The sequence below is a fragment of the Laccaria bicolor genome, genomic scaffold, assembly GCF_000143565.1.
Source record: "Laccaria bicolor S238N-H82 LACBIscaffold_14 genomic scaffold, whole genome shotgun sequence".
In the NCBI taxonomy this organism is placed as follows: Eukaryota; Fungi; Basidiomycota; class Agaricomycetes; order Agaricales; family Hydnangiaceae; genus Laccaria; species Laccaria bicolor.
In genome coordinates, this window is record NW_001889885.1 from 139,127 (window position 1) to 157,938 (window position 18,812).

An 18,812-nucleotide genomic window follows, 5' to 3' on the forward strand; every position below is an offset into this window, starting at 1 on the left:
CTAGATGAATGTCGATACTCATCGACCTCCTGGCAAGTCCTTCCGATTGTCGGTCTTTGATCACTCTAACAAGGCCCGTTGGTCTACGTATTCTAGATCAACTCCCTAGTTTCCATCGCCAACCGGCGGCACAGTCCCATGCTTTAGGTGATCTCATTTGCCATTCCGATGATGTTGCGCTTGACTTCCTCAAAGCTGAGCCCAAAGAGATTTCAGCGACACTGAGTTGACCGTGTCCAGTACGTAAGATATCGATTTCTGATGATCATTTCGACTCATAATCCACCTTTTCGAGAGAGGCTGTGTTTTTCAGCCCCGCTCTGTTCCCCCAAGGACTCAAGTCTTCATAAAGCATCTATTCCTGGAGAGACGCGGGGGATGCGCTATGTCGTTTCCCTCAAACGCTGCGCCTATATCATTCCAGGCTGAATGGCCTTCATCCTCAAGATTACGGATTGTAATAGCCTCGAGATTTAGCGGTCAGGCCACTATTTCTAGCCCACCGGGAATGGTATCCGAAACCGAGCGCTCGGATCTCAAAACGCTGGTACGGCTGCTCGTGTCAACTTTTTAAGATCCTCGAGGCTTTGGGGTTTGACCCTAGATTTCCAAAAGATACCTGTCGTGTCTTAAACTCGCGAGTGAGTCAGGTGAGTATTTGTACCGCGTTTTGCTCATGATGTATAGTACTGCCACAGATACCGACGGTGGCTTTGACGTTGGCGACGAGTATTCAACACATTTGGAATCTGATAACTTTTGAAAATGCAGATATGGCGAACGTCAGTGATTCCATTTTTAGATGTTCCATTCCGTCCCTATTGTACCCCGAGTACTGAAACGTGATCCAGGCAAGGAAATTATGATATCGTGGGGAATGCGTTCTCATGAATCACCTTCAATAATAGCTGTTGTAGTCGAACCTCAAGTTGGGAATAGGGCATGGCTGTTTCCCCTCTACCACCGATAAAACTCTCAAGAACGATTATTAATGATATCCACAACGTGTAGTGCGTCTTCCACCCTTAATCCGAGAAATTTCCGCTATTGAAGGAAAAATTTAGAACTTCCACAGTATCACCACCCTCACCGCGGGGTGCGGAGAGCCTTCTTTTTTCTTCCCTTCTCTTCTCCTCTGCAACCGTCTACCATCATCGACCCCTGACAAGTTTCTTGTGCGTTATTAACATACCTGAACACCTCAAAGAATCTCTGGTTGATCCCCATTCGTTATCCCGTCCCCGCCATGGCAGAGAAACACTGTCCACCAGCACTCATCAAATACACGCTCTTTTCAACACTCGCCTCCATCGCAATCCTGGTTCTCTCTATCCTTTCCTACTGCACTCTAGCATTATGGGCCAACATAGCTGCCTCCACTCTCGCTTTAATTTTCCACTCCGCCATCCTCTTTTTCAGTTGGCGTCGGTCGATGGATGACCAATCCTTAGTGCACAGGATGCACATCGCGTACTCCTCGAAAACCCTCATGGCCTCCGCCGTCGTGTTGTTTGTGTGGTTGGCTTCTCTTGGGAGCTCCATCGAACAGGTTGTAAATCAGCGCACTGATCGTCTGCTACTCCCTGTCAAAAGAGGACCGGGAAAAATGGAGATGCAGATCACAGTAACTGGTCTGATCTTTGTGGAGGTTATTGGTCTTGGCGCTTGGCTGGTACACTCTCTCTACATACGGCCTCGACGGGCGGTCCTGATACGTCAAGAACTGGAGGTGACGGTAGAAAGAAGCGTTTACTCTCCATCCTCTCTTGTATGTCGTTCGTTCAAGCGCTGGTATTCTGAGTCTAATAACTTTGGAAAGGACCTAGTACAGAAGGGGAGAAAAAAGAAGTCCCCATATCCTACACAAACGAGATATTCTACGCTCTTGCGTCATCAAAGCCTGTTCATTGCGGCGAAACATGAGGCGTACGTCCCTTTTTCTAATTCCGAGGTTTATATTTCTCATGAGTATAAACTTAGGCCTTCGGACGTTTTACAACCACCACCGCCTGTCGCGACGAAAGAGGAGGATAGACCATGGTCATTCCTCACCCCAATGGCACCTGCCTCTCCATCGTCCGGCACCGATAGCCGATATGGAATCCTATGGGATTAGACGCAAACGGGTGGCATTTCTATCGATCGACACAGATGTATCTATATTTTTAACAATTTTGTAGGATTGGCAATACCACGATACCCGAAGCTGGCGCTTTAATAAAGTCCATGAACCCCGCCCTCCCGTCTATCACGATCAACGTGTCTCCAGTGATCATTCTACAATCTTATGAAGATTATCAGCTTGTTTCTTCGGAGGATAAATAAATGAAGTCGAGCAGCAACTCTAGTCAAACCAGCACCCATCTCTCCCATGAACCCTCTCCAGCCAAAGCCGTTTCCACCCCTCCGGCGAATCAGGTGTTAGGGGAACGATGTGAAGTTCCCTTGAAGTGGTCTGTGATCCGAAGACGAGTTGCGATAAGGCTTCTTGACCCGCATGCACTAGATGAAACGGTATCTGCTCGACGATGACAGTCATGACGTTTGACGGGAGCCACGGAGATATCGTTGTCCGCAGGCTACCCAAAAAGTTCAACAACATTCAACGCTATCGGCTCAATTTACTTACTGAAGGTGATATCCCGGCAAACGAAGATGGGTTAGGACAGGAGACAGCACACCAAGGCATGCACCAAAGTGCATCGGTCTCTGATCTAGGTATCCAGAAATATGAAGCCGCCGAAGAGCTGGGAAAAGTGAGAGACAGAAATCTTCGGTTTCCGGTTCGACCTCATCGTCGGAGGTGAAGTTTCGACGGAGATGGAGCTCTCTGAGAACTGGGAGGACAGGGAAGAGTTCTTCAAGAAGTAGGGGCTCGAATGACGACCAGTGTACGGAAAGGATTTCGAGCGATGGCGAGATAGCTGCCAACAGAGCGCGAAATGATCTTAGAACGATGGTGTCCCCCTTGTTCATTTCTTTGTGGAATATCGAAGGCTCCGACAAGTCGTCCAGGTTGACTGAGACAATTGAAGGTGAACCCCCCTGCAGCCTCATCAAATCGACCGCCTCATCAAGCATATCCTCTTCTTCGTCGATACTCATCTCCCCTTCATAGCTGGTTCCGTCAGATGTACTATCCTCTTCCATATCAGTCCCCTCCATCGCCTGATATTCGTCATCGCTCTCATCGTCTGAAACGTCCAAAAAGAGGTGAGGGCAGTGAACAAACAGGAATCTAACCTGCTTGAATTCGGGTTGGAGCTGGGAAAGGCGGGATTCAAGCGCGAGAATTTGCTTCGATCGCACGACCGCCAAAGATTGGTATTTGTACGGCCTTGAGATCTCGTTGAAGCGCCGAGAAACCAAGGACAGCGAGCGACCCGTCCTTCCGTCGTCTGTACATGCTAGCGCATGCACTTGCATCCAAATTTCTGTCGGGAGGACTCGGTCCATAGTAGTGGATGAGAGAACACTTGAATGAAAATTTGATTCCGGTATCATATACAATTTAATGGATCCCGCGCTGCGGGCGCATGCGTGAGCCGCCCCTATACACCGTGTCGATAGTGAATGATATTCTCCTACTCAGCAAATGCAGCATGACCTCCGAGTCGCGAATAGAGTAAATCAACGTTTGATGAGGTTTTCGGGCGCTTCAAGCTGAGCAACCAGGGCCCGGGCGAGTGCAAGGTAAATAAAGTATGCGAACCTGTTCAGCTCGAACTCAGGGAGGCTGACATCACTCGGAATCTCGCTATGAGCCTACAGAGAATCCAAAATTTGCGCTGAATAACGCCTGGAATACAGGAAATGATATTTTTAGCCCTGTCCTGAGACTGTAATTTGATTTCAAGGTCTGGGCTGGTCTAGGTTGCGATGAAGATAGGTATTCCAAGATTTTCCTTGAAAGGCGCTTTGCATATCGCTAAACCGTAGATGCTCGTGGAGAAGAAAACCGGTTGGTTCTATTTTGTCAAACATAGAATAGGATAACAAGCTATTGTTGGGGCTCCACGAGATCTCCGCCGGATTGGAAGGAAGTCGATCGTGGAGCCAGATAGTGGAGTGTGCAGAAACCTCGTGCTAACGCTACCCATGGGCCATGCTGCTTCTGAAAACTCTGATGGGCATTTTTTACTTCGTTGGAGATGGAAGAGTTTTCGTGTGTCTTGGTATGACACGAACAAAAAATGTAGATTCCTGGCGGCCATCGAAAAAAAGCCCGAATTATCCAACGATCTTGTTGGGTTTGCTCAGAAAATCAGAGGATCCGTTTTTGTACAACTTGAGGTCGTGGAGTGCCGGAAAGCCCTCTCAACTGAGAGCCTCCAAATCATTCGAAATGAATACTGTGTTCCTTCCTTGGTCATAGATAGGCGGAAAGTTATAATCGTGCATGTTCAGAGCAACGGAAGACCCACCAGACAGCTCACTTGACAAGCACGAGGCAAACTGTCTTTGTCAGACAGCAATTGAAAGAGATTATCAAAATACGGCGAGACGAACGCGCCTTATGCCAAGAGAGCTAGGACCATGTTTCAAGATAGAGTAGTGGCACAAAATCTTCTGCCGGAAGCTCCTTTGAAGCGTCATTTCCTCGTGGGCCAAGGCAATCCCTGAAAACTAATGAGGTAAGCGCGTGCTGGGGCGAAAAAAAGAAGAGATAATTGAAACTTCTGCCGGCAGAAACCAAACGGGCGTCCCTTCCTGACCTCATTAACGTCCAAGGGCGGTCCAATTCGCCTTGGTAATACATTCCGCCGCAGCAAACCCTCGAGGTCGAAGAAATAAGGTTGAAACTTAAATTTGTAATGAAGCCATGCGATGTTGAGCTATCGCGATCAATCCAAAGGGTCGTGCCTGTCTCAAAAAATAGCCGCTGGTAAAATCCAAAGCATGCCCTCTCAAACAGATACATGAGAACCTATTAGAGGAAATAGAGATTAATCCTAGCACGTCAAGGAAGAAGGGGAAAAAATGACGTATGACCCCGCTGGTAGACGGTAACGATGCTGAGTCAAATTGTGGCGACTTGATATTTTCGACACGTTTCCTTATCTCTTCCCGCGTAGCATCACCAAGCACTCACACATCATTCCTAGCGCGAGTAAGATTAGCGATTCAATCATAATGGGTTTTTCAATTTATCCAGATCACAATCTCACATTGTTCACTCCCGCGAAGCACGTGCAAACGTACCACCCGCTTTCACTCCATCACAAACTCAGTTCTTCTCTTGAAGCTCTTCGCTTTGTATCCCAACCCTGAGACCCATACCGAGCAGATTCCGTGGATTCGTCGGTTCGATTCTGCCTGGGTCTTGCAGTCACACGTGGTAGCCTCGGTAAGTATCTAGAGAAAGCTGGAGACTTGTTGTGAGTCTGGATGAAGAAACGGGAGTAAATGGTCGGAATCCTGCCCATAATATCTCGTGTGCATCACGGGAATCGAAACTATGGGGGCCATTAACAGACTTGAGCAATTTCAATGGCGCGAGACATCCTACACGATCCGAAGCGGATCACCCGGCTTTTTCCAGTTTCTGACCAACCAGAAGACTTCATTTTGATCGTCAAACAGGGAAAGGCAATTCTTACTGAAATAAGGCTCCTAATCTCTCGAGGTGAAAGTTTGGAGATGGGTTGGGTATTAAGAAACGCTGATTCATCCTCTTACTCCTATAGCATGATATGAAATCGGAGATATACTGTAAAAAGGGCACCAGACTTGATCAGGATCAGCATAGCTGGCCGTAGGTAGTTGGTAGGTAGGACATCTGCGAGACGCGAGCTCTCGGCGGCTTACCGATCATTGTACTGGGTATTTATCTGCCAGTTATCTGCCCGGCAAAGCCCGAAGTTTTGTAGTTTACATGTTTCTCAATGGATACAATACCTCCGCTGCTGAACTTAGACATGTACATATTCACAGTTGTAAGCTATGATTTACCCTCAGAGAGCCGAAAGTTTCATGTGGCCAATGCAGAGAATTCGAGGCCAAAGTTATCTGCCACCCCCAAAAGTTATCTGCCATTAGTCACGTGCACGTGACGGCAAAGCTGGACCAGAATTCCCGGAAGCCATCATTGACGGCACACAAACAATTCTTGACTTAAAAAAAATTTTGAAGCTCGAAGAGATGCCGTAGGTTCTGTTAACAAGGTTCTAGAGAGATTCGTTGAGAGAATCCGGTGATATTGGTTTGTTGTGCTGCCACCTGACTCTTTCATCTGCGCGCTTCGCGCGCAACGAAAAATTTGGCCAACTCCGAGCAGCGTTACCTCTAAAAGCACACAAGCCATGTTTTGTGAAAAAATCTGGACACAATATGATGTTGAGAATATTTGAGCAGATTCTTTCTATTTTATTTCTTTTCTTTGTTTGGCTTTCTTTTGATACCCAGTACATTGAACGCAAAACCCTCTCGGCATCCTCCGGGAGCTGATAAAATAAGCAGACCCAAACACTAGCAACCATTCAACCAAGTCTTCATTCGTGTCATCCCGTCAGTACGCTCTGCCACAGTTTAGCATGCCTAAATTGTTTCTGATGATGAAAGAAATTGACCCACCTCATCGAATGTCTCAGCGCTGAGAACATTGGCAGGCTCTAATTGTAACGCGTATGTACTCCTGCCCTGAAGAGTTTTAAAATTTTAACCCTCACGCAGTGCAGACTTTCATGGGCCTCCAGATCACAAAGAGTCTTGGCAGCCGTAACGAGAAACTTGGCATCATCGCGTTCAAAATGAACGTCAGACCACCAAGGATTATGGCAGAGGTTTGCGGTCTGATATCCATCTTACTTCTGGTACTTCGCTCGCTGACGGTTTGATTACCAAGTATCTCGTTGGTGGGCGCAACATCCTTATCTTCGATCTCGGAGAAGGAAAGGCTTCCTGAGTTCTCCTCAAGCATGAAGCGGTTTCCAACGGCCCACTCTGAACGTTTGAGGTCATTCCCGGAAGAAGATCCGTTAACAATGTCACCAACTAGGGTCGAACTAACGTGTTGCGTCAAATTATTCCTCTTTCTGATATCTTACATATTTGCCTGTTTGCGCCTCGAATATCACCAACGATTCAAACTCAACGTTTATCCATCCGATCCTACTTACTGGGTAAATATTCAAATTTGAATAAGCTCCGATTCTCATCTTTCATAGCCTAATGATACTTCTATAGTGCGCCAAAAAGCGCATCCAACACGTCCACTGTCCAGATGGTGCTTGTACTCGGGTGGCCTTAATTGAATGCGATGATCGAAAGAAAGTTAGCATAGGTCGCGGCTGGCTATTGACTCTTCGTCATTGGATCCTGGTTGTGCGCTGTGGACGCCTGGGCAGACTATGTGCCTCAACACGCTCAGATCCGACATCACCTGCGTCCTCGCTGCGTGGCGCCTTGATCTGATCAAAACAAGTTCGCGTTTTTGACATCACCATCATATTTGATATCGAGCTGATCGTCGCGTACGGTGGGTAACAGAACGCCAAATTCAGGTGAATACAAATCCTACTATCCTAGTTCAATGACACATATATACGTCTTAAACTGACTTTTTCAATTTTTGAGGTCAGAATTATTTCGCGGAACGTATTTGCACGGTTATTCCTGTCAACACCCTCACATCGAGGTTTCGCCTACAGGTAGATAAATTTAGAGCGGTATTGTAATTTCACCACTGATATCAAGTTTTTAGCAAGCCAAACTGGCGACAAACTGGCGATACGAAGTCCCCAATTGAAAATCGTCATCGCAGTTGATGTGCCTTGAAGTCGTATCCATAGCGTTCCAGGGCTCATGACTTTTGAAGTCCTGATGAGTGGGCGCGTAACTTAGCCAAATTCAAGATCAAATACAAGACATGATGTCGAAGTGATATAAATGACTGTAAGCATGACCGGACAGTAATTGGCCACTTTCCACCAACACCATCCCTCATGGATCCTGAGGCGGCAGCAGCTCTCCAAGCGTTCATCACCTACCTGCATCATCAAAGGGAGTTTGCGGATGTGCGTGTTTGTCTTATGCTGGATCGCCTTCACCTAACAAATCGGCTTTGCACAGTACATGTATAGTGAGATCGATATCAACTTTCAATTTCGTGTTCCATTTTAACGATTTTTGAGGTAGTGTCCGCTACGGCGTTAGTGGTTCGTCCTCTAGTTTTAACCGCGTTGGACATCCAGCTCAGATCGGCAAAGGTGTACGATTATTTATTGAATATAGGTCGAGAGATCAAGATGATCTGGTTCTCGTCGTGGACGTATACTAAAGTCCTGTACTTTATTGTGCGATATTTGCCTTTTTTAGCCTTTTTTTGCTATCTTCGGAGTAAGCCTTTCTTTCTACCTGGCTTGATTAGTACTCATATGGGGGTCAGTACAGCTGATGCTGGGAGTTACGAAGGCGTCGTGTGAATGGGTGTTTCCGTTGGTTACTTGTGAGTAACGCACTGCGCACCGACTTTCAGTCAAGCTAACAGTCGTTAGGGGCGACGACAATTTCAACGTTCACTGCAGAGCGTATGTACCCCTCGAGATTGATTTACATCGTTGTTTACGATGCGGATTTTTTCCGCAGTCGTCATGATGATCAGGACTTGGGCAGTTTGGCACCGAGACATGAGGGTCGGCATTTTATTTGCCGCTTTATGCTGTCTCTACATCGGTCTCGCGACCGTGGGCAACGTGAGATTTGTTAGAAGCATAGTTCGTGCGTGGTTTGTTTCCCGCCGCTGGTATACTTTGTCTGACAGCTCGCTTCTGTCCTAGTGGCGGACCCCCCCTATCCAGGGTTTAGAGGCTGCTTTGTGACAGCTGCTGCGAATAGTTTGACGAATGATTATTCCATGTTAGTAGTGATGGAATCCCGTATGTTTCATTTTTATTTTCGACCCAACGTGCAGCTTATATTATTCATCAAAATTTCCAGTCGTCCTTATATTCACGGCAGCAAGTGCCATAAAAACTGGTAGGTGACAACTTGATGACTCTGTATTTGACCCAAATGCTTTTTTCTCATCAGCTAAAGCTGGAAGTTTCAATCACCTGTCATCGATCATCCACCGAGATGGTGAGTATCATTGTGTGGTCGTTTTGGAGATTGAGACTGACGGTATGCAAAGGCATCATCTTCTATATGTATCTTCTAGGTTCGTACAAGTTATTGTCTGCATCCCTCTAGCCACTCATAGTTCCTAAAAAGTCGGGTCTATTGCAAATGTGATCTTTTTCACTTCCGCACCGGTACGTTCGTGCCCGTCCACGCGAATGATCAGGAGTGATGACCCTCAACGTACAGCTCGATCTCCACGTCGCCTTTGTTCCGTGAGTGCATCAGTGCTTTTGTTCCAGTCAAATCAAACGGTATTTTGAATTGCAGGCAATGCATGGCGCTGTACGCTGGGCTTACTAGCCGCGTGGTGCTTAATATTCGTGAGGTCGCCCACTTGGGACGAAATGCATCCGGCACCGAGACACAATTGCACGACTTCAAAAGCGAGGAAACCAGCATCCCTATGGCTCTGCGCCCACAGCAGGAGTTTAAAAGCTAGCGGGAGCTAACTTTGTAACAAACTCTGCAATTAACGTTTGTAACTTATGTAGCGATGAATTATTTATTCCATGGAGCTTATCAGAAATTTCTGCACCTTCATGATATGACGCGGAAGAATTGAAAGAGGAGCATCTAAAAACCTGAGTAATTCAAAGTGTGCTGGGGATACATAAATTTCATAGCGGAGAGTGACTACTATGCATTGAACGTCAAGGTTCCCATACCAGCGCAAAGACCTCCTACTCAGCTTCCTTGGTTTGTACTTGAATCCTACTGAAAAGCCGGTTCCAAACTTATCTATATTGATTTTCCACGTGGCGATTGGGAACTTTTGATCTAATCAGTGGATTTGAAAACGGACATCATGAGTCCGGAGTCTACCGTCATCGTGATAGATGAGTAGTTGTAGTCCAACCTGGATCTCTCCTCGTCGACTTTCGATATAATGTGAAGCCGCTCCTTGGTTTATGATTATGGCATGAGCTCACTGCTCAGCTCGTATTTGGGTAAATAAATATAGCAGACGTTGGTATCGCTGGCAGTCGCTGGCATAATAAATGAGTATACCCAACTCTCCGACCCCTATCTCAAATTTATTTGCGTTGTAATTGATGTGCCTTGGGAGTCGTATCCATAGCTTTCCACAGGGGTCGATCACCAAGTTCAAGGCCAAGTGGCGCAGACGTGTTATAAACGAAGGTGCGGAGGAGGTCTTGAATTGGTCCACCGTTCAGTCCTCGCCACCCATCATGGCGGAAGCAGCTCTTCAGGCGTTCATTACGTACATGCACCACCAAAGGGAGTTCGCAGATGTGAATGCTTGTCTTACTCGTGATCGTTTCACCTAACAAATTCCCTTTATAGTATATGTATGGTGAGGGTAATTTCTATTCTTGTGTTCTATGGTTTACCAAACTCTCAACGCAGTCTCTGGCACGGCATTGATGGTTCGTCCTTCAGTCACGGTAGTAATCGCTCCGAATATCCAGCTCAGATCGACATAGATATACGATTATCTTTTGAACGTGAATCGCGAGATCCAAATGATCTGGCGCTCGCCGTGGTCGTATACCAAGGTTCTATATTTTATTGTTCGATATCTGCCCTTTTTGGCCTTTTTTCTGTTCCTCTGGAGTGAGTCTCACTCGTTTAGTTTCAATTTGGCGTGATTACTCAAATTGAAATCAGTCCAAGTGATTCGGGGAGTTACGAGGGCGTCGTGTGAATGGGTGTTTCCGGTGGTAGTTTGTGAGTACCTCGCCGCGTCACGAATTCTGAGTCAACTAGCAGTCGTCAGGGGCGACGACAATTTCGACGTTCACCGCAGAAGGTATTTCCTCTTGACATTTTCCCATCGTTTTTTTAAAAAAATGTGAATTATTCTTGCAGTCATAATGATGATTAGGACGTGGGCAGTTTGGCACCGAGACAAGAGGGTCGGCATTTTATTTGCCGCTTTATGCTGTCTCTACGTCGGTCTCGCGACCGTGGGCAACGTGAGATTCATCAGAAGTTTAGTTCGTACGTGGTCTGTTTTCAACCACTTGTGCGTCTGGACCGATGCATTGGGCTTCATAGTGGCAGAACCTCCTATTCCTGGGTTCAGAGGCTGTTTTGTAACCGCCGCTGAGAACAGCTTAACGAACGACTATATCATGTTAGTCGTGATGGAGTCCCGTACGTGCCCACATCTCTTTTCGTCCCACATTATACTCACTTGTCCAAGTTGTCTTGATATTTACGGCAGCGAGCGCCATAAGAACGTGTAAGGGCGAACTTGATGACTCTGTTTTCTCCTATAATCTTTCCTTGCATAGCTCAAACCGGAAGTGTTAATCGCCTGACAGCGATTATCTACCGCGATGGTGAGTAACACCTCTGAAATCGGTTTGGAAGTCACGACTGACGTATGCAAAGGTATCCTTTTCTATCTGTATCTACTAGGTTTGTCGTGGTCCTTGTCCATGTCCATCCATTGAATCATAGTTCATAAAAGTCACATCCATCGCAAATGTGATCTTCTTGACTACGGCACCAGTACGTTCGTTCTTTTCCACACTATTTAACGGCGTGATGACCCTGCGCCCGCAGCTCGATCTCCATGTCGCCTTCGTCCCGTAAGTACCACAGTCTTCTTATTTCAGTGATATACAACTGTCTTCCGTCCTATTCACAGTCACTGCATGGCGCTGTACTCCGGGCTTACAAGCCGTGTTGTGCTCAACATCCGTGAGGTCGCCTATGCGGGACCGACTACGACGGGATTGGAAACACAGCTCCACGACATCAAAGATGAGGAACCTACTAGTACTACGAGCATCTCTTGGGCTTTCCGCCCACGTTATGACTTTAAAGATTAGGCGGGGGCTGGAAACCTATTTATATACATGAATTTGCTTTGATCAGGTTTGTATACGTGCATGTATTAACTTAATGTTTGAGAGAGTCCCGTCTTCTGAACGTGCCGAAGCTTGACTGAGAGTACTGACTTTGTGGGAGACGGGGACAAGGGCAGGATGTTGGAAAGATACTGCGAAACAACTGTAGGAGTGGTAAGAACTTCAAGCAAGCCTGCCAACAGACCTAATCAAAGATCAAACAACCTAGAACAAAAACATTCGCAGCCTGTAACATGTTTCCGGTAGGCGGTAGATCTTACTTCATTCCGTTGAGAATATTTTTCCAACATTAAAGAAAAAGAAGTCCGACCTGCCCGGTTCGAACGGGCGACCTCAAGATATGATGTTTCCCATTACAGTCTTGCGCTACTTCCAACTGAGCTAAGGTCGGATAATAGAATTCACGTGGATTTTAAACATAACGGAAAGTACCAGAACACCAGAGCGGAGCACCTCGGAGCACACGCAAAAGCAATGCACATTTCAAGTAAAAAGACCAATTCAACATAGTGAAATAAAATGGAAACGCTAGCCACAGTAATAAGTAGTGCGCTGAAATTCGATTTCAAATATGCCGCTGAGCGTGGGATGGCTTTGATTGAGTTGATTGCCCACGTTTGATTCTCACACTCAGCTCTCACTCCCAAACTCGCCATTTTCTCTCAACGACGACCAAGCGAGTCGCCAACCGTCGCCTGTGTCTTTCGTCATATACTACTTCGTGTAAATGCTACACAAAATCTCTTGACCTACCGAACAAGACCGTCGAACTTGGTCGTAGTCATGCCAAGATCTTTCGCCTCCCTCGACGCACACAAGCACTGAATCATGACCTGCTTATTTTTTTATGCGATTGATAGACCGTGCTCGATCCATCCTGCTCCTATTATAAATACTCCCATCAACCTTGGGCAGTTCTGCGAGGGGTTAGGGGCCTCGGTGAGTGTGGTAAATGGTCAAATTCTCAGAACGGTGTTGACGATATAAGGAAGCGGGTGCAACGGTGGATAACAGTTGGAATCCCCTCTCCTTTCGCCATATCCTATGTCAGATGCTGATGCTTTTGAGGTTTTCGTGAAGTACCTGCACCATCAGCGTGAGTTTGCCGACGTAAGTAACCCTAACCGCCCACTGGGATATCGTCTAATCTATCACCTTGGCCTAGTACATGAACGGTAAGATCGTCTATACAGTATGGTCTTCCGTCGCTCAGCGGTTCCCGAGACAGCATCAGCAGCGGCGCTAGTGGTAAGTCTTGGAGCTATCGTCGAACTTAAACACATCTTACCCAAAGCAGGTGTACGACTATCTATTGAACTTTGGTCGCGAGGTAACCCTAATCTGGCTCTCGCCATGGACGTATACCAAAGTGCTGTATCTTGTGGTTCGATACCTCCCCTTTTTAGCCTTTGTCATCTTTATTCGAAGTGGGTTCTCTCACTTTCCTTTCTCTAATTCCACCATTAATATGCGGATTAGTTCAGCTTTATCTTGGGGTTACGGTGGCCTCGTGCGTATGGATGTACCCGGTGGTCGTTTGTAAGCACCCCCTCAAATGCAAAGATGCGCCTGCTAACAGCGTTCAGGGGCCACGACGGTCTCCACATTCACAGCGGAAGGTGGGTGTTACCTTCGCATTCTCTCACGGTCCGTTCTGATTGCGCAACCTTCCTGCAGTCGTCATGATGATCAGAACGTGGGCAGTCTGGGGTCGAGACAAGAGGGTCGCTGCATTTTTCCTCACTCTATGTTGCCTCTATATTGGCCTTGCGACTGCCGGCAATGTCAAGTTTAACAGGAGCGTTGTTTGTACGTTGTTCCCCGCCGGCCCTCCGTCGTTGTTATCTGACCATGTGTCATCCCATTTGTAGTTGCGGAGCCTCCATATCCAGGATACAGAGGCTGCCTTGTAGTCGAGGCTTCCAAAAGTTTGACCAATGATTATTCCATGCTGGTGGTTATGGAGTTTTGTACGTTGAAAATCCATCTATCGTCTTCTGGGATTAATTCTTTATAATAGTCGTATGTGTACTCACGGCCTGGAGCGCCGTCCGATCATGTTGGTGCACATTCTGCAGCTGCTGTCTCTTCCCTGATCCTCTTTCCTGACACAGCCAAAACTGGAACTACGAATCGGCTCTCGGCAATCATCCACAGAGATGGTGAGCAGCATTCCCGCTGTCCTTTGAATATGAATTGACCCGCGTCAAGGTATTCTGTTTTATCTATACCTGCTAGGTTCGTTTCAGGTTTTTTCTGTGTTTTGCGGTTCGCTCAGTCGCAATGAAAGTCGGTTCCGTCGCAAACGTAATCTTTTTCACTGCCCCAGTTATACCGGTACGTTTCCCCCTGTCCCAACAGCTACCTGATGTAGTCAACGTTACCCCGTCCAACAGCTTGAACTTCACGCTGCTTTTGTGCCGTAAGTTTCCCTCGCTTATTTTCCTTGGTGCAACATCCAACAGCGCTTCATTTTGCAGAATCTGCTTGGCACTCTACACAAACCTCACCAGCCGTGTGGTGCTTAACATCCGCGAGGTTGCCCGTGAGGGACGTAATAAATCTGCGATGGAGACCCAGCTGCACGACTACAGGGATGATGAGGGGGTCCAGGAGCCTACGGTCATTCCGTTGTCGCTTCGCTCACGGCAGAAGGAATTCCAGTGAGCGAGTGGCAAGGATACTAGATTACTTACATACCCACTTCTTGAACTAAATTAAATTAAATTATTGTTCCATAGCGGCCGTCCTTGTCGTGGTTCAGAACTTCTTTCTGTTTAGTTCCACCTATGCTTCCCCCATGCAAAACATATGATTTTTCAGTGCCTTGCGGCATCGAGTAAGGGAATACACTGGGAGTTGCGCTTGTACGTGAAAAAGACGACTAAGCGATCATCACGTGCCCAATATGTACCTGGATAAATTCTCGTTCCGTACCTTCCGACGTTCCTACTCGTCCAGACGACTAGAATCGTTGAGTGCGCCGTCTTTCTCGTTGGTACTATCAGGAACTGACTATCCCAGGAACGTTAATGTCATATGCGCGGCGCGAACCCGCCTCAGTCGCGTCATTGCCGGCCGAGTTACTGCTCCATATCCTCAAGAACGTTTACGTCGACAGCAGACAGGGTTTGGGGACGTTCTGGCCACACGAGTGGTGCGAGAGCCTGTCCGAATGCAATTGTAAACCGAACGAGCCATACCTCACAAAGTGGAACGATAACACCGATCTGAAATCATCCTCGTTGTTCCCCTATGCACTCTCCTCCGTTTGCAAAACGTGGCATGATGTGATGCTCCTCGTTCCGGCATTTTGGACGCGCCTCGTTATCTTTTTGGACGACCAACCAACCGCAATCGCGGAGCTGCGCTCTCACCTTTCTGCTTCACGCGACCTTCCTTTTCGTGCCCACATCTTCAATCGCGAGGATGCGATTAGTCAGGATACCGCCGAGAGGGCCCAGGTTAGGGCAGTGGTTAATGAGCTGTCCCCACATCTCCACCGATGCGAGCAGCTCACGTTCGACGTCATGCACAATTCGTCCCTTCCTTCCATTTGCCACACCTTCAGCGGGTCCTTTCCACTTTTGACGGAGCTGTCCATGCGGTGCAGAATCTATGATGAGCCTGAGGCAATTGACAGCCAAGGGGAAGATAACAGGGATCCATTCCTTTTCCCCAACCTTACCTCCATTTCCCTGACTGGCTCGGCGTTCGTAGACGCCAATAAAAACCCAGACTCGGGAATGGGAAAAAAATTGCGCTTGTTTTCCCTCTCCCACTTATCCTCCTTCGACGACCCCGGCCTGACCCTCACCGGCCTCATGCACATCCTCAATAAGTTCGACAAGATCTCTAGCCTCGAACTCAAACACATTGACCTGCCTTATAATCCCAATGAGCAAATTCCGCGCGGTTCGCAGCTCCGAGTGCATTTTGATACCATCCTGCTTGAGGGTTTCAAAAGGGCAACTTTCGAAGCGTTCAACAGGTTCATCGGTGGAGGGGACTCCGAATCTCTGACAATCAGAGCGTGTGAGCTTGCCGGCAATATCAGCGATACGGTATATCTCACCTTGGAAGACATCCACAGTACTGAGGACTTACTCTCCGTCATCCCCACGCTCTCCAACCACTGGTTCACCTTCACCTCTTGCTCAGGACTCAATGACGCCTGCTTGGAACTCCTTTCAAAGCCCGATCCAAGCACAGGCCAATGGAACGTTGAAACATTGTCGAGTCTTAGTATCTCGGGTTGCCCTGGGATTTCCGTTCGGGCGCTGAAGGAGTTGGTGGAAGGCCGGAAGGTGGAAGCTACAGCGCGCGGGTACGAGACGAATCCCCACTATGACGACTTCGACGAGGTCTCACCTATTGAGTCGCTTAACGTCTATGATTGCGGTCTCGAGTTTTCTCCAGAAGACGCTCAGTGGTTCAAGGAAAATATCGGAAGCTTTTATTTCCGGTCGTAGGATATTTCAGGTGGGGTATTGCCTTTGTGTCCTCTATTGAATCCACTCATATCTCAGTCATAGGGTCCATAAAACATGAAGAAAATATAATGTCATTATAACTTTTGAATAACGATGTCCTTGTTCCCCCGCTTTCGCTGGTGGAGAAGTGCGACGCCCTGTTGAATTTATCGTGTTAAACCGGCTGAAGCCGTACCCAGCACGGGTTATCAAAGACGAGGTATCAGACTCGAGGACAAACAACCTGAGCGCCTTTCTGTGTTGGTCTTTCTCGTCGCTGGTAAGAGAAATATCTCTGTTCGACTCTCCGTCACTGGGGAATTCGGTACATGTGCCCGCCGGGTTGCGAAAAGTGTAGGCAACAAGATGCCAGCCGGCGAGAGGCAGGTCTAGGGGCAGGCCAACTAAGGATCACCCTCACGCGTTTCTGGGCCCAATTTGAGTTTTCCTTCGCAATCGACTAAGTACGTTCTTTGCTCCTGTAACCGCTTCAACTTACAGAAGCCTATGCAAAGTTATCTATCTATCCTTAGCTACTACTAGTAGCCGTGACATCCGTGTTCCCGGACAACCGCTTTTGAGATATTTCTTTCCACTCCCTCGGAATCGCCAAGGCTCCCAGCCTACCAAACAACGCCAGAGTACAAGACATCTTACGCAATCGCTGTCCATGGGCTTGGAAGAACGTTTGATAGCACTGAGCAGCGCTTCGGGAGAATGGATTGAAGGAATTCACCAGTATTAGGATGACGTTCAAACGCTCATTGACCACCTTGCTCAGCTCCAGCGGAGTTGCATTCGCCAGATGATACAAGTGACCATGTGGTGCCGAAGTCTCTGTTTGTTGTGTCGCTGATAATGTGCAGGTGTCTTTAGCATGAAAGCAGTTCAAGGTAAGAGTAAAACATGGTTATGTGACGTTTCACATCAGTTGAAGTAGTAGCAGGCTCCGGCCCAAATCTACGAGGCAGTTACTTACATACAACAGTCGATTGATTCATTCGAAGTTCAGTAAAAAGAACGAATCATCTACATCAATAATGATAAGGAGCGAGTTAACGAATACAACAAGAACAAAATAATCAAGAAACATCAATGAGATACGAACGATCACCCTCAAAGGTCCCAATAACAACATAAATCAGTTCACCCCTCCCCATTTACAAACCCGCTCGCCTCTACCACCCACCCCGTCCCAACAGCCCCCTCAAGCTCCAGATCTCCGTAACGCTCTTCCCCGCCCTCTTACACATAACCGCACAAACATCCCGTCCAAACACGACTTTCCAAACACTCTCCCCTGGCTCACTCAAATCTCGCACATAATTCCCCGTCTCCGTCTCAAACAACCTCACCCGCCCATCGTTCCCACCCGTCACCAGCCACCGTTTATCGAACTGCAACGAGGTGACGGAAGAGTCGTGTGCGGCGATACGGTGCAAGATGGTGTATGTCGCCAGGGAGAACGTGATGACCCGCCCGTCGGACCCACCTGTTGCGAGGATTGGGATGGGGGGAGAGGAAGGGCTGGATGGGGGCGTGAATGATGCAAGTTGGAGTTGGCAGACGAGAGCGGTGTGGCCTTGCAGGAGGGCCAGACATTCGCTGTTATGCAATTGTTAGTTGCGTGTCGAGAGGAAAAAGGAGAGGTACACACCCCGTAGCAGCGTCCCATACGCGAACGGTCGTGTCCAGTCCTCCGGAAGCGATCCTCACACCATCAAAAGCGACGCTGTATATCTGATGGAAATGTCCCTCGAGGACATGAATGCATTCGCCCGTATCCACGTCCCATACCTATGTACAAAACGACATCATCAGCATCTGCAAAAGTACCATCTGGACTCGGAGAAAGGGGGGTAGTTGGGAGAAAGCAATGGGGAAGAGGGCAGCTAGGCTCAGGGAAAGAGCAACAACTGTACTCGAGGAAAGAGCGCAGTTCAACTGAAATGAAAGAAAGAGGAAAGAAAGAACACCACGTGAACCCGAAGAAACAGCACCAATTGAGAAGGGGCACCAGCTGTGGTGTGGAGGAAGAAGCCATCTGGATTGAAAGCAAGAGCCTCATTCGGCCTCAATGAAAAAAAATGCTATCTGGACTTAGGGAAGGAGGGCCGTTTCAACCCAAGAAAGAAGCACAGCTGGACTCGGAAAAAAGAGTACCAGCTGAGTTCGGTACAAAGACCAAACTCGAAGAAAGACCGCCGGCTGGGCTCAATGAAAGGGCACCAGCTAGGCTCAAGGAAAGAGCGCCAGCAGAGGAAGGGCACCAGCTGGGCTCAAAGAAAACCCCACCAGCCCAAAGAAAGCACACCGCTTGCCGGGCTCTCAAAAGAAACACCAGCCAGTCTCGAATGTCCAACCGGCTCGAACAGAGAGA

The 18,812-nt window shown here is 47.8% G+C and overlaps 5 protein-coding genes across 5 annotated transcripts; 4 read left to right on the forward strand and 1 right to left on the reverse strand.

Annotated features, from left to right (window-relative positions):
* Window positions 1-385: 385 nt before the first annotated feature.
* On the forward strand, window positions 386-2,116 carry LACBIDRAFT_327788 (uncharacterized protein; the record flags this gene model as incomplete). Its single annotated transcript, XM_001881713.1, has 8 exons — window positions 386-547; window positions 576-650; window positions 699-782; window positions 940-1,010; window positions 1,076-1,175; window positions 1,208-1,735; window positions 1,787-1,926; window positions 1,981-2,116. 8 exons carry the CDS (start codon window positions 386-388, stop codon window positions 2,114-2,116), a joined length of 1,296 nt encoding a protein of 431 aa, XP_001881748.1.
* A 228-nt stretch (window positions 2,117-2,344) lies between these two features.
* Window positions 2,345-3,456, reverse strand: LACBIDRAFT_298431 (uncharacterized protein; the record flags this gene model as incomplete). Its single annotated transcript, XM_001881859.1, has 2 exons — window positions 2,345-2,579; window positions 2,630-3,456. 2 exons carry the CDS (start codon window positions 3,454-3,456, stop codon window positions 2,345-2,347), a joined length of 1,062 nt encoding a protein of 353 aa, XP_001881894.1.
* A 4,487-nt stretch (window positions 3,457-7,943) lies between these two features.
* On the forward strand, window positions 7,944-11,921 carry LACBIDRAFT_327790 (uncharacterized protein; the record flags this gene model as incomplete). Its single annotated transcript, XM_001881714.1, has 24 exons — window positions 7,944-8,015; window positions 8,071-8,080; window positions 8,137-8,337; window positions 8,387-8,446; window positions 8,587-8,725; window positions 8,865-8,876; window positions 8,912-8,976; window positions 9,031-9,078; window positions 9,131-9,157; window positions 9,211-9,251; window positions 9,307-9,332; window positions 9,388-9,440; window positions 9,744-9,816; window positions 10,199-10,373; window positions 10,426-10,441; window positions 10,489-10,508; window positions 10,566-10,695; window positions 10,750-10,809; window positions 10,951-11,082; window positions 11,140-11,238; window positions 11,379-11,426; window positions 11,479-11,505; window positions 11,600-11,678; window positions 11,738-11,921. The coding sequence occupies 24 exons, from the start codon at window positions 7,944-7,946 to the stop codon at window positions 11,919-11,921; spliced, it is 1,797 nt and encodes a 598-aa protein (XP_001881749.1).
* A 1,233-nt stretch (window positions 11,922-13,154) lies between these two features.
* Window positions 13,155-14,627, forward strand: LACBIDRAFT_298434 (uncharacterized protein; the record flags this gene model as incomplete). Its single annotated transcript, XM_001881715.1, has 12 exons — window positions 13,155-13,208; window positions 13,258-13,387; window positions 13,440-13,499; window positions 13,547-13,579; window positions 13,638-13,769; window positions 13,832-13,930; window positions 13,981-14,019; window positions 14,075-14,122; window positions 14,172-14,198; window positions 14,251-14,297; window positions 14,357-14,382; window positions 14,441-14,627. 12 exons carry the CDS (start codon window positions 13,155-13,157, stop codon window positions 14,625-14,627), a joined length of 882 nt encoding a protein of 293 aa, XP_001881750.1.
* A 365-nt stretch (window positions 14,628-14,992) lies between these two features.
* On the forward strand, window positions 14,993-16,432 carry LACBIDRAFT_298435 (uncharacterized protein; the record flags this gene model as incomplete). Its single annotated transcript, XM_001881716.1, has 1 exon — window positions 14,993-16,432. One exon carries the CDS (start codon window positions 14,993-14,995, stop codon window positions 16,430-16,432), a length of 1,440 nt encoding a protein of 479 aa, XP_001881751.1.
* Window positions 16,433-18,812: the final 2,380 nt, after the last annotated feature.